The 18,507-nt window shown below is 37.9% G+C and overlaps 2 protein-coding genes across 2 annotated transcripts; both read right to left on the minus strand.

Moving 5' to 3' along the window:
- Positions 1 to 211: 211 nt before the first annotated feature.
- LOC113522006 (cytochrome c oxidase assembly protein COX15 homolog) lies at positions 212 to 12,852 on the minus strand. The gene is made up of 8 exons (XM_026907722.3): positions 12,659 to 12,852; positions 11,643 to 11,806; positions 9,677 to 9,809; positions 5,284 to 5,416; positions 4,155 to 4,341; positions 2,950 to 3,214; positions 1,701 to 1,969; positions 212 to 408 (listed from the first exon to the last, which is right to left on the minus strand). The coding sequence occupies exons 2-8, from the start codon at positions 11,802 to 11,804 to the stop codon at positions 268 to 270; spliced, it is 1,290 nt and encodes a 429-aa protein (XP_026763523.1). The 5' UTR covers positions 11,805 to 11,806; positions 12,659 to 12,852; the 3' UTR covers positions 212 to 267.
- Positions 12,853 to 13,859: 1,007 nt separating this feature from the next.
- Positions 13,860 to 18,246, minus strand: LOC113521988 (tubulin alpha chain-like). Its single transcript, XM_031910712.2, has 5 exons — positions 18,144 to 18,246; positions 17,459 to 17,669; positions 16,174 to 16,646; positions 15,189 to 15,545; positions 13,860 to 14,251 (listed from the first exon to the last, which is right to left on the minus strand). The coding sequence occupies exons 1-5, from the start codon at positions 18,150 to 18,152 to the stop codon at positions 13,994 to 13,996; spliced, it is 1,308 nt and encodes a 435-aa protein (XP_031766572.1). The 5' UTR covers positions 18,153 to 18,246; the 3' UTR covers positions 13,860 to 13,993.
- Positions 18,247 to 18,507: the final 261 nt, after the last annotated feature.

Below are 18,507 nucleotides of genomic sequence, written 5' to 3' on the forward strand. Positions count from 1 at the left end.
GTAAAGCGGACATTAATTACTGTAAATCCAAATATGATATTGAAAATTGAAAGGTTTACGTTTGGGATTAGATTTTGGAATACCCTAACCACGGGCAAGTAAGGCAGTTATCCAATTGTCACCTATCTCATGTGAAGGAATATAGTGATCAATCCATAATGGTGATTAATCTCCTACTGCCATTTCCATTTGGGACAATAAAACAAATGAGTGTCTAACATACTTATATTACAATGAAACGATACCTTGCAACTGTCACAATACTGTTCACTTGGGTATGAATTTGAGGAGCTTGACCTCGTGCGTGAGCCAGATGGCGAGCGTGAGGAGCGTGAGGGAGCCGGCCTGGTGGCTCGCGGCCAGCGGCGTCGGCACGTAGTGCAGCAGCGTCAGCACGCCCAGCGTCACCTGACAACCACCGCATCGATATTGAACCGTCTGACAATCAAAACTGGCCGTATCAATGTTGAATCAACACTATCAGACTGGTGTTTCCCAACGTGGGGCCCACGACCCATAGGGGGGGCAATTTGATAGTTAAAGGAGGGTCAATTAAAAAATGGTATCGAAGCAATTTTAACCCTCTTGCTCCGGACCATTTAAATGCAATGGTACAAGTAGATATCGGTGCAAATTTAACAAAAAAAAAAGTAAATAAAAAGAAAATTCTGTAAATATTTATTAGGTATAATTTCGTTTGACGTTACCAAAATAACCAAGTGGGCGATTAGAGTCGTCAAGTAAACTTTATCAGAATAATATATGTATGGGGACATAAAAAATTTTGAAATCAAGTGAGGCATGGCACAAAAAAGATTGGGAAACACTGATCTAGACAGAAAAAAATATTAAAACGATAGGGACAATAACGGACTATGGCCCATTAAATGAACATTTGTACACAATAGGAGCCACAGACAGTCCTCCGTGTCGAGGTTGTTTTGACGCCGAAGAAACGGTCGTTCACGTAATCCTGGAATGTGAAGCTGTTACCTTCACATTTATAATATTAGTTATGATTAATTATATTGTTATTGTAAAAGAGCGATTTACTACTCCTAAGAAGTATGGCGCCTAATGCAGCTACCAATAAATGTGTCCAATAAATAATTGACATCAAGTTTAGTATACATGTTCACTCTTAATTGACAATACTCAATTTTATAATTTTTCGATACTGGCAAGTTAAAATAATAATTCTAACTTGCCAGATTTGGTATATTGATAATAATGGGGCTTACCTCCTAATTACTAACAATTCCTTCCCCCTGGTCGTTCTACACTGTCCTACACTTCAAATACATTGCAGGGAGTTAGTGGATGCAGGTGGTTCAGGACCGTTCCTTATGGTGATCTATAGGGGAGGTCTATGTCCAGCAGTGGACGGATAATGACTGAAATGATGACAATGAAACGTTAGTAGTGGGGCAGCATACCCTACAGCCTCAATGGTAGCGTACAGCGCGGTTTCAGAGATGTTTACTCCCACGAACACTGGTTATGGAATGAGCTACCTGCTGACGTTTTCTTAAGAGACTACAGCATGGGTTCTTCAAATGGGGGGTAAAGAGGTTTCTTCAGGGTCGGCAACGCACGCGTAATACCTCTGGTATTGCAGGTGTTCATAGGCTACGGTATCCATTTACCTTCAGGTGGGCCGTATGCTTGTTTGCCACCTCAGTGATATAAAAAAAGCATACCTGCAGCCAAGCCATGGCGCCGACGGCGGCGGCGACGCGAGCGGCCGGCGCGGACAGCGGAGCCTTGCGTGCACGCAGCCACAGCAGCGACGCGGCCGCCAGCGTCGCGGTGCCCAGCACGCGGTGGTCGAACTGCACCGTCGTGGGGTTCTCTGTGAGGTTGCGTAGCGTCGGGCTCAACGCGAGGATGTCTTCGGGCACCCAGTGGTCGCCCATCTTGGGGAACGAGTTGTACACGAGCCCCGCGTCTAGGCCCGCCACGAATGCTCCTGGAGACCGCAGCGATGGAAGAAATTATTACCAAGTTATTGTATTCATGTTTCATATATGATGATATTAGCTATTAACTGTCCACTACTGAATACCAGCCTGTCCCTTAGGGGGTTTTGCCAGTGGTTGCCATGTTTGGCAAATGGATTGGCAACAGCAGTTAGACATTTATGATGTTTTAAGAGGGATGCTGCTTTCCATACTTTGACCGTTGAGTTCCATAGTCGCCTCTTATGACACCATGGGAAAGGAAGGTGTGGCCTATTCTATGCCGGGACTACACTACCAATGTGTATGTATACTGTGACATAAAACAGTACTATTGTGATGTCCATATACCATTTATGTATTTTACAGTAAGAGAAATATACCATTTTCAACCAACTTTAATAAGAAAGAAGTTCTCAATTCGGGTGTATTTTTTTGATTGATTGCCATTCTAAGTTATATAAAAAAAAAGTTGTCAACCGACTTGTAAAATTACTTTTTTATCACGAAGGATATACTTACAGATTGGTGCTTTAGTAATAAAAATTAAAATCTGCTCAATATTTTGATTTTGAAATCAAAGTAATGGGTTTTGTCCTTGCCACATATATATATATATATATATATATATATATATATATATATATATATATATATATATATATATATATATATATATATATATATATATATATATATATATATATATATATATATATATATATATATAAATAATTTTTTTGTGGAACATGTTTTTGCATTTAATGCATCAAATAGACTGTCAGCTTGTTTGCTGTTTAATGTATCATAAAAAATGATTTTTCCAAAAACCAAACAATAATCGTGATCCATTTAAATAAAATAATACAGGAATACACCTCAAATAAAAAATCAAACTTGGTGCAACATTAAACATGAAGATATTAGAAGCACACAAAACAAGACCCTTTTAAAGTTCGTTAAAAAGTCAATACCTTATTAGAAGACACACCTGAAAGAGCTGTGAAAAACGCTAAAGCCTTAACACTGTGTGCTAGGATGGTGACGCTCTTCAGTTCCTTGACGCCCTTGCGCAGGACGGCGAGCGGCGGCTGCGGCCGCAGCACCCGCAGCGCGCCGCCCAGCAGCGCCGCGTACAGCACGAACGCCAGCCCCAGGTGCGCCGCCAGCCGGTACTGCGACACGCGCGGCACGTCCGCCGGGCCTTGGAAGCGGTCCTCCAGCCCCGACTTCACCATGTACCATCCCATCAGGCCCTGCGCACGAAATCACAGTATTTGCTCGTTTGTCCGTAAACATATTGGATTATTTGTCTAATAAAATCCACAAATACAGGTCAAAGACTTCGAAATAAATTAGAATTACCGACACAGAGACAAATTATTATTGCATGGCTATTAAAATATACAATAACTTGTCTAATAATATTAAAAGATTGATCAACACGTCAGAGGGAAACTTTGTACAAAAGTCGTCTGCTTGGGCACCTCTGTCTCATTCGTGTTTCTACCGTGAAGCAAGTTGTGTTTGTATGACTGTGTTTTGGTCTGAAGTGTGAGACATGGTAGTGAATTTACAGGGTTTACCTTTGACACCATCAAGGGGAGGCCGTGCCCATCTCAGAATGGTCCGGTTCCCATCCCAAAATTGTTCGGTTCCCATCCCAGAATTGTTCAGTGCCTGTCCCAGAATTGTCCAATACCCGTTCCGGAATTATTTGATGCTCATCCCAGAATTATCCGGTTCCTGTCGTAGAATTGTCTATTGCCCGTCCCAGAATTGTCCGATGCCCGTCACAGAATTGTCTAGAATCTGTCCCAAAATTGTTCAGAGTCTGTCCCAGAATAGTCTAGTATCCGTCCCACAATTGTCCAGTGTCTGTCCAAAATTGATCGGTGTTCATTTCAGTATTGTCCGGTGCCCATCCCAGAATTGTCCAATGCCCGTCCCTGAGTTATCCGATGCCCATCCCAGAATTGTCCAATGCCCGTCCCTGAGTTATCCGGTGCCCATCCCAGAATTGTCCGATGCCCTATCCAGAATTGTCTAGTGCTCAACCCAGATGCAATCAGAGCTTTGTAAAAACACGTCTAAGATACATACGTGCCTTATTTAAGGGCCAGGGTTTTTCCTAGAAGATACTGCCAAATAATTCAATACTTGACAGTAGAGGTTGCCCCTACTGCTGCCACCCACCTGCGCAGCGACGAGCGTGCAGTAGACGGCGACGCGTATCTTCATGCCGCGGTCGAGGCAGCCACGCAGCCAGAAGCCGGCGGCCGGCAGCAGCACGGCTGCGCCGATGGCTCTGCCCCACGTGCGATGCGCGAATTCCATGAACCAGATCCACTTGAACTCCGACAGTGTTATGTGCTGGTTTTTGCTGGAGACAATTGGAACAATAGGGGGGGGGGAAGGGATTGTTAGTAATGGGTCTAATTGACCCATTGCTAGCAATACACCCTGTCAGGTCGACCTCCACACAGTTGATAACCGTCGTGGTTAATTCTAGTGGAATTCATTACGATGGGCTAACTGATCTGCTTTCATCGTCACCTATCATCTCTCACTGGTGCCCCACCGGTGTATACCGATAGCACAGGCGGGGTTACCATTCCATTATCACCTAATAAAAAAAATTGGGACAATAGGTATGTTGCAAGTGGTAATTCGGGTGTGATAATGTAAATTTGAAATGTTAGAAACATGAAATTTTTAATATAAATAGCTCGGTTGCTTCCTCCTGTAGACTCTCAAGTTGTGGAAATCAAGAGACTACAGCTAAAATATTCAATAAAGAAGTAGAGGTTTGTACAGGCCATCCATGCGCACTCATTGCTTGAAAACACAGTATGTTAGAAAATATTTTTTTTACTACTAAGAATGGCAAACAAGCTGACGGGCCCACCTGATGAAAAGTGGTAACCGCCGCCTATAGACACGAGCAGTACCATGGACATAACAGAGTATACTGTTTCGTCCATGATACCCCTATGCGTTGCCATTCCTGAGGACTCAGGTGTTATTTCTCTGTACCCCGTGAATTCACGCCATATCCCACCCTTCAAACCGAAACACAGCCATGCAAACACAACTGCTTCACGGTTGAAACACGAATGGGACAGAGGTACCCAAGCAATCGACTTTGCTTGGGTATCTCTTGTATTGCGTCTAAAAACTATGGTAACCGTCAAGTAGGCTTGTTTATTAACTCAGCGCTGGTATCCATAGAGCATGGGAACTGTTTTGTCGACTTACACCTACTGTTTTCCTACATAAAAGTTGGAAGAGCAAAAGTTCCATGAATATAGTATTCAATACATACTATTTGAACTCCGGGTATTGCTGGTATTTCTCGAACTCCCTCTGCCACTCGTCCTCGGACCTGGGCATCTTCTCTCCTAGCAGTTTCCACGTGACCATCGAGAGGCCGGACTCCGTCAGCCTTGTCACACCACCTGGTTGTATTATAGGTGCTCTCTTAAAAGAAGGAAGTCAATTAGATACATGCAAAGAACAAAGGCCGTGGCAGTGTGGTCCCGGCATGGAATAAGCCACCCTTTACTATCCGGTAAGCGTCTTAAGAGGTGACTCAGAGAGGGAGAGGAATGGGCAGCAGCGTTTCATTTAAAACATCTCTAAAGCCTGACTGCGGTTGCCAATCCGCCTACTAAGTGTGGCAACTACTGGCAGGACCCCCAAGGGAGGCTTATGATGATGGAAGAACAATATATTTGCCATTCTAAGTTGTATAAAAAAAAATATATTAGCAATTAAGTAAAACAAAAGTAGAAATAGCAGTATAGAAAGGTTATATGTTCCTATGTTCTTCGGCTTGAAGTAAACACGGATTCCTTCATTCATAAAAATTTAAACGTCCTACAAATTTATTTTCACTATTACAGTGTTCTCTCACAGTCTTTCAAATTGGGAATTTTGCGTAAAAGAAAAAGACAAAAATACTGTAATAGCTAAAATTGATATTCAATGAAATATTTGACGTTTTTACAAGGCGATAATAATACTTGCTACATAGAAGGAATAAGCTGTAGAGAAGTTAGGAGATAGCTTCTGAAAATGTTCTGTACTTTCCGCCTAGAGTATCGGAGTACTAAGACAATATGCATATATACTCGTATATGTGCATATATGTATATATAACCTTTCTTAATTGTCTTACTTATTTCCTATATTGTATAATGCAAACAAAGTATTGTCTGTCATTCAACATGGCCAGTGGAATTTCTGTCACGAAAGATTCGTTCTTAGGAGTTGATATATTCGAAGGATGCTTCGGGAGGAAACATCTTTGAAGTCTATGGCTTTGTTCCTGTCTATGGGTAACATTTACCATTTATCCATAAAACAGGCCATCTCGTTTACCATCGCCAGTAGAATTTGATGTGTTTAGTAACAAATATGTATTTCTATATGCATTTAATAATCACAATTAACACCGTTTACCATTAGACGAGCCGTATGCTTATTTTTCACTATAGTACTTAGTATAAAAAAAATGTTTGCATGGCTGTGTTTCGATTTGAAGGGTGGGATATGGCGTGGATTTACTGGGTACAGAGGAATAATATCTGAGTGCTCAGGAATGGCAACGCATGGGGGGTATCATGGGCGAAACAGTATACTCTGTTATGTCCATAGTACTGCTCATGTCGATAGGTGACGGTTACCACTTTCTATCAGATGAACCGTCAGCTTGTTTACCATTCTAAGTTGTATAAAAAATTTATAATAAACTTGTCTGGCCCATAGATGGACTGCTAATATAACAAAATTTTGTATTTATTGTACGACTTGAAGACGATCATTTAGAAAAAAAAACTACCTACATACCTACTTCTTTGTATAAATAACATTTTTCAATACATAAACTGTAATTTCTCGTATTGGGAACCTTAAACGAATCATGTTCTAAAATCTTCTACGATTCCTCGTCATTTACTTTGGCCGTGTGGTCCCGGCATTGAATAGACCACCCCTTCCTTTCCCGTGGGTGTCGTAAGAGGCGACTAAGGGAGGGCGAGGGATGGGCAGCGGCGTCCCTCTTAAAACATCTCTAAAACCTAATTGCGGTTGCCAACCCGCCTGCCAAGCGTGGCAACTACTGGCAAAACCCTCCAAGGGGAGGCTTATGTTCAGCAGTGGACAGTTAAAGGCTGATATGACGAAGTAGATTTACTTACCTTATTTATATAATAACTTTCGAGTGTCGGTTTGATTCATTGAGGGTTTTTTTATGGGTGATAATGGAATGGTAACCCCACCCGCGCTATCGGTATACACCGGCGGGCACCAGTGAAGGATGATAGATGAGGATGAAGCAGGTCAGTTAGCCCATCGTGACGAATTCAACAAGAATTGTTCAAGATGGTTTCCAGGGGGAAGCACGTGGAGGTCGACCTAATAGGGCATATTGCTAGCAATGGGGTTTTTAAACTCCATTGCTAACAATCCCTTTCCCCTTAGTTCCCTGAGGGTTCGATTCGCAAGTATGCATCATTGCATCAGTAAAAGCATTTGACAACAATGGAATATTTGCCGCTCCCAATTTTGATTCAAAATTTAAAAAGTTACACAAATACTATGGGCGTCACATTATATTCTGCGATAACAATCGTTTGTTAAGATAGTTGGTCACTAAACAAAAGACACGAAACACTAGATGGCGTTAATATCGAGACTCGTGGTGTTTGTGGATTACTTTATAATTAAAGATAACTTGAAGTAAAACTTCTAAATTAGAGAGCGGTTTTTATTATTATGTATGAATGTGAAATGGCAGATAATACGCGATCTTTTCCTAAATGAATTATAACCCACACAATCTCAATGTTTCTTACTAGTATGTTGTTTTTCACAAAATTATACAATACAAGAGAACAAAGACAAAAATTATAACAATATATTACTGTATCGGTAAATAATAAATAAAACCACTTTAACTGCCAATTTAGAAATATCAAATTACCTTTAATTTCAAAATAATCAACAAAAACCACGAGTCTCGATACTAACGCCATCTAGTGTTTCGTGTACAATTTTGTTTAATGACCAACTACTTTTAAGTTACTATGTCACGAAAAGAAACAACATAGTATAAAAAACATTATTTATTGCATTATATACAATCAACCGTTATAGAAACTAAATATTTAATACATAATAACTTAAATAAATTAGCTGTCTAGTTATTTAAAAATGTAAAAAAAAAATTATGTCTTTTTTTTTAATAAATCAACTAAGACCCACCCATATACTATGTATAATAATAACTTTTCTATATCAGGTGTAACAGAATGGGTATACAGCAAATCAGGGATAGTATTTGTGGATTTGGACGACTTCCCCCAACGAACATACGTCCATACTACAAGTACATTTTTTACAAAAAAAAAAACTTCTTACAGCTTCAAAAAATTAATACTGACTAGTAACCCCATTGTTTATATTTAAAAAATGAACTAAATGTACCGCTGGACTGCGACGTGGTTTATAGCTGCGAAGTAGCTAGGCGTGGGCGAAGTGGACCCTCGCCCATGGCCTCGCTCTTGAAGGGCTCTCACGAGACCTCTTTAAATGCGATGCCACCAAACTTAAAATGCCCTTTTATTATAAAAAAAATTATAAAAACTTAAAAAATATTTGTCACACTCGTCACTTTTTTTATATAAAATTAAATAACTCAAGTTACAAAATAAAACCTTGTTACAAATCTATATGCTTTACAATATTAATCCCACTGCGTATTTATATTTTTTCACTATCATAAGTAGGTAGGTACGTCGTGTGGAAGCATGTTTGATGGGGTTTACCCCAATCACTTGCTTGGAGTTTACGCCCATCACCCCCATCATTGCTTCTACACTTTATCAATTGCAAAATGATGTTAATTAATAAACACGGTTCCAAATTAATAATTCATAATCTCGGAATGTTATAATAGGAGAGCCTATTGAACGGTAAGCCTTTTTTAATCTTTTAACATATATTAGAACTAAAATAAATAAAATATAAAATAAACTGAGTTGTGACCATTTTGTGTTACTGTGGCACACTCAAGAAAAATTATGATACCTCTTTTACGTAATTCCCTTTTGTTTTTTTTTTGTATATGTTTTGTTTTATTTCCTTTTTTAGGTATGTTATTACTAAATACTAATATTATTTGTGTGTTGCAAGTGATGCAAATAAATTATATATCTGTCTGTCTAACTACTCCCTAATTAAAGTGAAAATTACAAAAATTTTTTTTTACATTAATGGTAATCCCGAGGTTATGAGGTAAATAAATTGGTTCATATTTCGACTCGTGTCGCTTGGGAAGGCTTGTTCTATTTTAAAAATATAATTATCAGAATGCTGATTATTGTTATTTTCTCTGTTACACCTGTCCCCGAGTGGCAAACGCACTTATCAGCAAATACGCATACGTCACTGCGAGAATGAGAAGTTTTATCTCAAGCATGCGGCAGCGATAACATATCTATCGATAAATACGTCGCGGAGGACCAAATAGATAATTGCAACGTAAAAGTTCGAGTATTTGCGATCAACCCGTCGTCGGGCGGTTTATGTCACACTTCGGTGCGAAGACTAATAACATGAAGTTGGCAACTATTTGCCGCCATTGGTAGTGGTCAGTACCAACCTAACGATGTAATATATACTGTAGAGAAGTATCAAGTAGCCTGCGACCATACCTAGTACGACGGCTGTGAACACCATGCCACTGCAGCCGAGCAGCCAGTAGCCCACCACTTTTGGTGTCTTCGGCTTCGGAGCACTGGAGCAAAACCTCGCGACGATGCCGTTTGACTTGATTATTTCATTTATCTGTGAAAATATAAGCAAATATGTTAATTACTGTGTTATTAGTATAAGTATGTGTGTCTGTATGTATATGTATGTGTATATATGCATATCTGTGTATATGTATGTATAAAGATATAAGTTTAGTATATAGGACTAAGATATAAGTTTATAATTGTTTAAAAAGCTGTATGTACAATGAGCACAAAGCTGCAGACAAACTGCAATGCAGTTTCGCAGCACTAAGTATATATACTGTCTATGTACTTTTGTCTGTTTACTTGAAATAAATAAATAAAATACAGTATAGAATCTAATATGTAAAATATATGACATCAGATTATCAGTCTAAAGTCTGAGTATAAACAAATATTGTTTTTTTCTTATATTGCAAATACTCATTGGATTTTTTTATTAATTTATCACAAAAAGTCACAAATATAAAAATTAAAAGCACTTCCATATCATCATTTCAGCCGTTAACTGTCCACTATTGAACATAAGCCTTCTCCATAAGGGGAGTTTTGCCAGTAGTTGCCACGCTTGGCAGGTGGGATTGGCAACCGCAGTTAGGCTTTTAAAAATGTTTTAAGAGGGATGCTGATGCCTATTCCTCTATAATTACCATACCATTCATATAATTGGCAATAATCGCAAAAAAAAATGTTTTTCTAATTCATATTATACCCAATTACATTTGTGGCTAAATATTAAGGTGGCCCGAAGGAGAAGCAAGCTGAAGTGGCAATGAGCTGATCACATAACTCGAAGAACTGACAACCAATGGGGAAGAAAGGTTCTTGAGTGGGAATCTCGTATAGATAAATACAGTATAGGACGACTCCCCACTAGATGGAATGAGGCATTTAAATGCATTGGAGGGAGTTAGTGGATGCAGATGGCTCAGGACCGTTCCTTATGTATTAGATATTCCATATCATTATTTTTTCTCAAACATGCTTGGAAATGTGAGCATTATTTTGACAATCTTCTTAGAGATAAATCAAAATTGCCATACTGGCCAGACACAGGCCGGCAAAAGTTGTATGAAAATCCATATCTGTTGTGTTTTGCGGCCAGATAAATTACTATGTAAACTCATATCTGTCCTGTAATTTAAAAATGGAATGACCTTTTACTTCGAAACATGGCTACCAAGGAGGTAACTAATAAAAGGTTTTATTTAAATTTCGAACTGGCTTGCAAATAGAAAGCTATTTATTGAAAAAAAAACAAAGGAATATTATGGCGCGTAAAAAAATATTATTGTTCGTTATTCGTCATTGAACTTAAAAAGTAAAATTGTGTTTTTGATTTCCGCGCATTGTTTGATTAAATATAGTACATACAAGCCTTGGCCACAACTAGGCATTGATGGACTTATGTATGTGTGCCTCGTCTACGCCTTGACCCACATTTACACGTTCATCCATCAATGCCTCAGTTGCTGGCCGCTGCAGTAATGTACTATATATGTTTTGTTTGTTTGTAACACTTTATTGTGCAGTCTTAAATTATAGGGTACAGATTACTTAAGAAAATGAATACAATGGTGGACTTATTGCATAAAAGGGATCTCTTCCAGTCAACTTTAGAATATTTGATATAAATTGTGAATTAAGTATTTATTTTTTATTTATGATTTGAGTATTTTATATATATAAAATATGACTGGTTGTTAAGTCTTATAAAAAATAAACCATGTTGTATGCTGTTTTGTATATTTAATAAATAAATAAATTGGCAACCAAACACATGTATACTTAATTAAATAAATAAATAAAATATACATAGTTATAACCATTGCATTAATTACTAATTAATAAAAATATTAATTATAATAGCATGTCCACTTACCCTTAGACCCTTATAACCTATTCTGGAATTGCCGCATCTTGTGGAAGTAATCAACTGTCTTGTGAGCAGGCTGCTATTGGTACCACTCCTATTCCCCACCAGCAACCAGGAGGGTGCAGTTTTCAATGGCCGAGTGCACCGGCACAATTGTGACACTAACATTTCTGGAATAAGCAACAACACTAATTTATTAAGGTAAAAATGAGTTTATTTGTCTGTTACCTCTTGAAACTCTTACTTGCAATATGACAATTGGTATCATTGCATAATGTGTCTGTAATCTGTATTTTTTTTAATGGACGACAACAGAATGGTAATCCCGCCAGCGCTAATGGTATATGCTGGTGGAGCACCAGTGAGGGATGATAGGTGACGATGAAAAGGCAGGTCAGTTAGCCCACCGTACAAATAGAACAGGAACTCAGCATGATGACTTCCAGGGGGACTATGTGGAGGTCGGTCTGACAGGGTATATTACTAGCAATGGTACTGGTAGTCCGCATTATTGACAATGCTTTACATTAGGTTTGGATTAAAATAATTAATATAATAAACTACTAAGTAAATACTAGGGTACTTAGTAGTTTACAGTACATTTTATACATATGTAGTACAGCAGATTTTATAAACATAACATCCTGTAAAAGTTTGTACTTAATTCGTTTTTATTTTCCGTTTTAAATTTGTTGATTAGAATTATTTAGTTTAATTCTGCTAAACATACAACATTTAAAAAAAATAAGATTTAAATATTTTTTTTTCTTTAATCTCTTTGATATTGGGCACTGGGAATAATTTACAATATAATCTGCCCTAAATTAACGCTACTACCGGCCGGCGGATAATATAATGTACGCATGTCTATGGTTTGAATGTTGAGATATGAATTTAATTTCATTTTGATACCTCTTCTTACTTCGAGAGGGTACTCATTGACTGAATATTGCAGGAATGTTTAAAAATTAGAATTTCATAACTTTTGCGTCTAAAAAAATATGCTACCGAAAACTACTTACTTGGTTAAAATTAATTCTTGGAGTAACGTTTAATACAAGTACGAATTTAATTCTTCACAAATAAATGTTCGGTATTTCATATTACGTAAAATGCATTTTTGTACTGTAATTATTGTATATAATAATTTTGTTAACGTAATAAAATATAGGAATCGAACCAATATCAATGAACGAAAATGTACGATTTTTGACATAACAGTACAAAATTCCCTGACATATCAAATTCAAATTGTCAATGTCTATTTATCGAATTCACTGTACATAAGTACAGAGTACGCTTCGAGCATTACTGTGTACTGACATGGATAGACCTGAAATACCCATGAATTTACTTTAAATATTTTTGTAATAATATGTGTAATATTAGTTTTAAATTTACGTAGAATTAAAATCAATACTTGCGTTAAAATGATGTACCAGGCAAATAATTTCTGACTGTGTCGATATACCTAGGTACATAGATTAAGTATAATAGGTATCTTAGGTATAATTATAGTTATAAACGAGCTTTGTAGACAATTGAATAGTAAATTCATAAAAAGTCTTTTATTGTCTCTGACGTAATACCGATTACCAACTAAAAGTGACTCTATTACTCTAATGTATACGAACTCTTTGCGGTTCCCCCTGGAAACCATCGTGTTAAATTCCAAGTCAATTCATTACGATGGGCTTATCATCTTTTACTGGTGCCCCGCCAACATAAACCGTTTTTTTTAATGGATGATAATGGAATGGTAACCCCATCCGCGCTATCTGTATACACCGGTGGGGCACCAGTGAAGGATGATAGGTGAGGATAAAATAGGTCAGTTAGCCCATCGTGACGAATTCAACAAGAATTGTTCACGATGGTTTCCAGGGGGAACCACGTGGAAGTCAACCTAATAGGGCATATTGCTAGCAATAGGGCTGTCAAACTCCATTACTAACAATCCCTTTCCCCCCAATATAAACCGTTAGCACAGGCGGGATTATTATTTTATTACCATTTATTAAAAAAAAAATCACTCATGATTCACTATCATAGAATAAAAAATGTTTTCAATATATTGTACAATAGTACATCTAAGTTAATTGCCTTTTTTATCTATAACAATATGTCCATTAATATTAATTCTAGAGTCCTTTAAAACCCAACGTATGTAATTACTTACTCCTAGTAATAGTAACTGCTGTACATAAGTACATAATAGACATTTACAAAAATAATATTTCGTTGCTATAAACATTTATTCCATGCACGTTATCTAAGTTAAAAATGAATAATTCGCTAGATAAATTCAAATTGTAGTGAAAATAATGTAACTTCACAAAATTGATTATCACTTAAATTTAGTCTTCCATCTCTTTGTAATCGTTCGACAAAGCTTTTATGTTTTGAAGTGCATTCTTAAATTCGCCTTCTTCTAAACCTTCGCCGACGTAATGATGGACGAATGCGCGTTTTGCGTACATTAGAGAGAATTTTTTGCAAAGACTCTCCCATGCGCCTCTCACTGCCGAGTTGTTCGAAACCATAACAACAGAGCGCTGTAAGGCGGCTAAGTCACCACCTGGTACTGTCGTCGGTGGCTGATAGTTTACGCCAATCTGTACATTTTAAAGATATTTAAAATAGGTACATATCTTAGTACACATGTATATTGAGAATTTGAGATACCGCTAATAACACTGAAGCGCTGTACTCTTCTGCAGCTCTCTACAAGCCTTTTTTAAATAATTTTTACACAATGTAATGCAACCACATGACTGATGTGCTTTCATATGCGCCCTGTGTCATCTCTTACGGCCAGTAATGGGTTGTCCCTCGAATTGGGGACCGGTAGACGGTAGAGGTCGGCAGTTCGGAGGCCGACCACATACTCATTTGTTGCAGTATCCGGCCGTTCATTTACCTTCCTCATGCTCCTCAAATATTGCTTCTAAATTACTATTGAACACATCATGTACCCTCTTGTATAGGCATTACGTCACCCGTATCCAATAGCGAGGACAGGATGCCTTAAATATTGTACCGTAAACCATAAAAAAAGTGCCGCGGAAGATAATACTGAAATGTTTGAAGATCATTCTATGCTCCAAGTTGAAGTTAGTTATTACTTATTATTATATCAGCCATTAATTGCCCACTGCTGATTACAGAGCTCTCCTTTAGGGGATTTTGCCAGTAGTAGCCACGTTTGGCAGGTGGATTAGCAACCGCAGTCAGGCTTTGGTGATATTTTAAGAAGGACGCTGCTGCCCATCACTTAACCTTTAAGTTCCCTTAGTCGCTCTTACGACACTCACGGGGAAAAAAAGGGTGGCATATTCTATACCGGGAATACACGGCAATAGTGAAGCTAGTAAGTCAGCTATGAATTAACTAGCTTGAAGAACTAATAACTAAGGCAAAAAACTTTTTCGAATCCCGGAAAAGTCAGTTCTTACAGCAATATATTATGTTATGTTGGGCCAACTGGGTTAATCGATGCAGCTAAGATTCTTGAGGTGTTTCGTTTCCTTTATATTTATCCTTAAAAATTACCTTAAATCCAGTAGGTGACCAGGACACAAACTTTATAGATCTCATACTTTTAATTTGGGTAATGGCACTGTTTATGTCATTCTGATTGATGTCCCCTCGGAACAGCAGACAGCAGGACATGTAACTCCCTTGTCTCGGGTCACACTTGATCATCTGATTCGATGGTTCGAAGCAGGACATCATCAGTTGCTGAGTTGTTAACGTCTCATGAAACGCTCGGGTCGGAGGTACGAACGGAGAAAAGGTCACGAGCGGAAAGTGAATCCTCGGGTACGGTATCAAGTTTGTTCTGAATTCGACCAATTCCACGTTTAACGAACCTTCGAATCTAAGAGACGCTGTCATACATGATACTACCTGCAATAACATGTGAGTTCATATTGCAGACTGATGGAATCAATTACCTACTTACATTTATTAAATAACCATAGAAATAAAACCTATTGATTAATTTATATTTCACCTTATGACCTAGTTGATTATGACTGTACAGTCACGCTTATTATCATAGAGGGATATAAACAGCATTATCATTTTACATTATTGTTTACTGTTGAAGCTTAGTTTTTTTTTAAATTATTACATACTTCTCTATTCTCCGGTGTATCCAATTTCAGCTTTCATTTCAACCTCAGTGGCATTGTTGTCTGCACTGTTGGGTATTAATATTCAATAAAGCTATATCTACGATACATTTTATGGCCATGAAATTGGTACATAGTTCTTATACCTGAATATATATCTTCACGCCAAGTACAATTTTGATTTTCATTGTTACAGGGATAGACAGTGAGAGCCGAGTGAAGAAGATATCTGGCCTAACTCAATATTTATTTTTATCTAATTAAAACTCTTGTCTCATACATACGGGCCGGTTTAGAAAATTTTCAACACTTTCATCAGACGGTACAAGGTATAATTGGATCAATAGACTTCTCCACATCCTTCCATTTTCGCGTTAAAATTAAAGAGTAGAATTTGTTACCTGAGCAATGAGTCTGTTCAAATTAGTGTAGGTTGGCCTTGGAACGTCCAGCATCCTAGCTAAGATATCGTAAAGGGCTTCATTGTCAAATATAAAGCAAATGTCTTCTGTATTCATACAAGCATGTGTAGTTAGTACGGCATTGTATGGTTCAACGATGATGGGTGATATTTTTGGCGCGGGGTATATTGCAAATTCTATTTTGGATAATTTCCCATAGTCATTCGCAAGGCCTTCCAAAAGGAGGGCGGTAAAGCCCGAGCCAGTTCCACCGCCAAAAGATCGAAAGATTATGAATCCCTGGAGGCAGCTACAGTCTTCAGCAGCGATTCTGATGCGGTTGAGGGCTAAATCGATCATTTCTCGGCCCACCCCAAAGTAACCTCGGGCGAAGTTACTGGCCGCATCTTCCTTGCCAGTTAGCAAAGAGGTTGGATGGAACAGTTCTCGGTATGTGCCTGTGCTTATTTCGTCTATAAGAACAATATTATAAAATAAAAATATGTTCAAGACAGTAATGCAAAGGGGTAGTCGGCTACACTAGTAGGCACACGGCTAGCCTCGGCTACACCTCGGCCCACATTTGCACGTTCGTCCATCAATGCCTCAGTTGCTTGCCGCTGCAGTAATGTACTATTGTTTATAATTAAATATTGTAGGCATCTTTTGTACTAAGAGTGTATAACAATAATTACTCGTATGTACTGGTCCAAAAAATATTATTGGATAACAGATTTTTAAGATATTCGAGAATAGATATCCGATCGATATGGGTGATATTGAAATCGGTGATGACCTTTTTACCGCCATCAATGTCCAGAGAAACCCAATATATAGATATCAGATCGGTATCCAGATTACGCATACCTATCTTCAACAGTAATTATAATAATTTAAAGATATCAGAGGTATAAAAAAAACTAGAACAATAGATTTTTTTTATACGACTTAGAATGGCAACTAAGCTGACGGCCCACCTGATGGAAAGTGGTAACCGTGGCCTATAAACATGAGCAGTACGATGGACATAACAGTACACACACACATACTGTTTCGCCCATGATACCCCCCATGCGTTGCCATTCCTGAGGACTCAGGTGTTATTCCTCTGTACCCTGTAAATTCACGCCATATCCCACCCTTCAAATCGAAACACAACCATGCAAACATAACTGCTTTACGGTTGTAACGCGAATGGTACAGAGGTATCGAATCAATCGACTTTTGTGCAAAGTCTCCCTCTGGTAATGATATATGAAAAATAGGTACGTTGCTCTAAACTTGCCTATAGGGGTTGGCTCCAAATCAATCATCACAACCCTCGGGACGACTTTCCCAGCGCCTGTACTGCTGAAAAATGCACCAGTGCTGCCGTCATCGTTGGAGAAGGCGAGCATACCATCAGGTCGCGCGCCATGCTCTAGGCAGTATAGTTCCCAACACGCGTTAGCTATTTGCACTCCTGCTTGCCCGATATGGATGTGGATCACTTCCTTCTATAGAACAAATCGGTTGTCGATAAGTGGCGTTCCTAATGTAACATTTATTCCTCTGAATACTATAATAAACGTCTAGCAGTTCCTTCAAAGAAAGATTAAAATCATTCTATCTTTCCAATTTAGTTTAAATATAAAAATGATTAGAAGACTGTCATCATTGTGTTATATGTTGTATTTAACGTGTGTATGTATGTGTGTATATGTATGTGTATATATATATATATATGTATGTATGTATGTATGTGTGTGTATTTATATGTATATATATAATTATTTATAATTTATGTAAATATTTATTTAAATTTCTGTCTTGCACTACTACTGCTCACTCACTACTTCCTATGCCACTGCATTAGGTTGACTGGAAGAAATCTCTTTTAGAGATAAGTTTGCCTTTGCTGACATTGTTATTAACTTATTGTTTTTACTGTATGTTTTAGTGCAATAAAGAATATATATATATAAACTCACAATAGCCATTAAATGATTGAAATATTACGGATAATTTAAAACATTGTAAACATATTTTTTGCTTTTATCTATAACTAAACTACATGATTTATCAAAAAATGTATGAATACTTACGTATTGGATGTCAAAACCATGACGTTTATTGTTTATAAATCTATGTATTAATAATGAATTTAATTAGGTCATATAGGTATTTATTAAGTGGTCAGCTTTTGCCCATGGCTTTGTATGAGTCGATTTGGGAAGTAAGAAAATCAATGAAATATACCATTTAAGATTGGGGAGGGGGGGGGGGGAGATTGTTAGTAATGCAAACTGTCAGCCGCGTTGCTAGCAATGTATTCAGTCAGTTCGACCTCCACGT

The sequence above is a fragment of the Galleria mellonella genome, unplaced genomic scaffold, assembly GCF_026898425.1.
Source record: "Galleria mellonella isolate WM207_F2 unplaced genomic scaffold, CSIRO_AGI_GalMel_v1 utg606, whole genome shotgun sequence".
In the NCBI taxonomy this organism is placed as follows: Eukaryota; Metazoa; Arthropoda; class Insecta; order Lepidoptera; family Pyralidae; genus Galleria; species Galleria mellonella.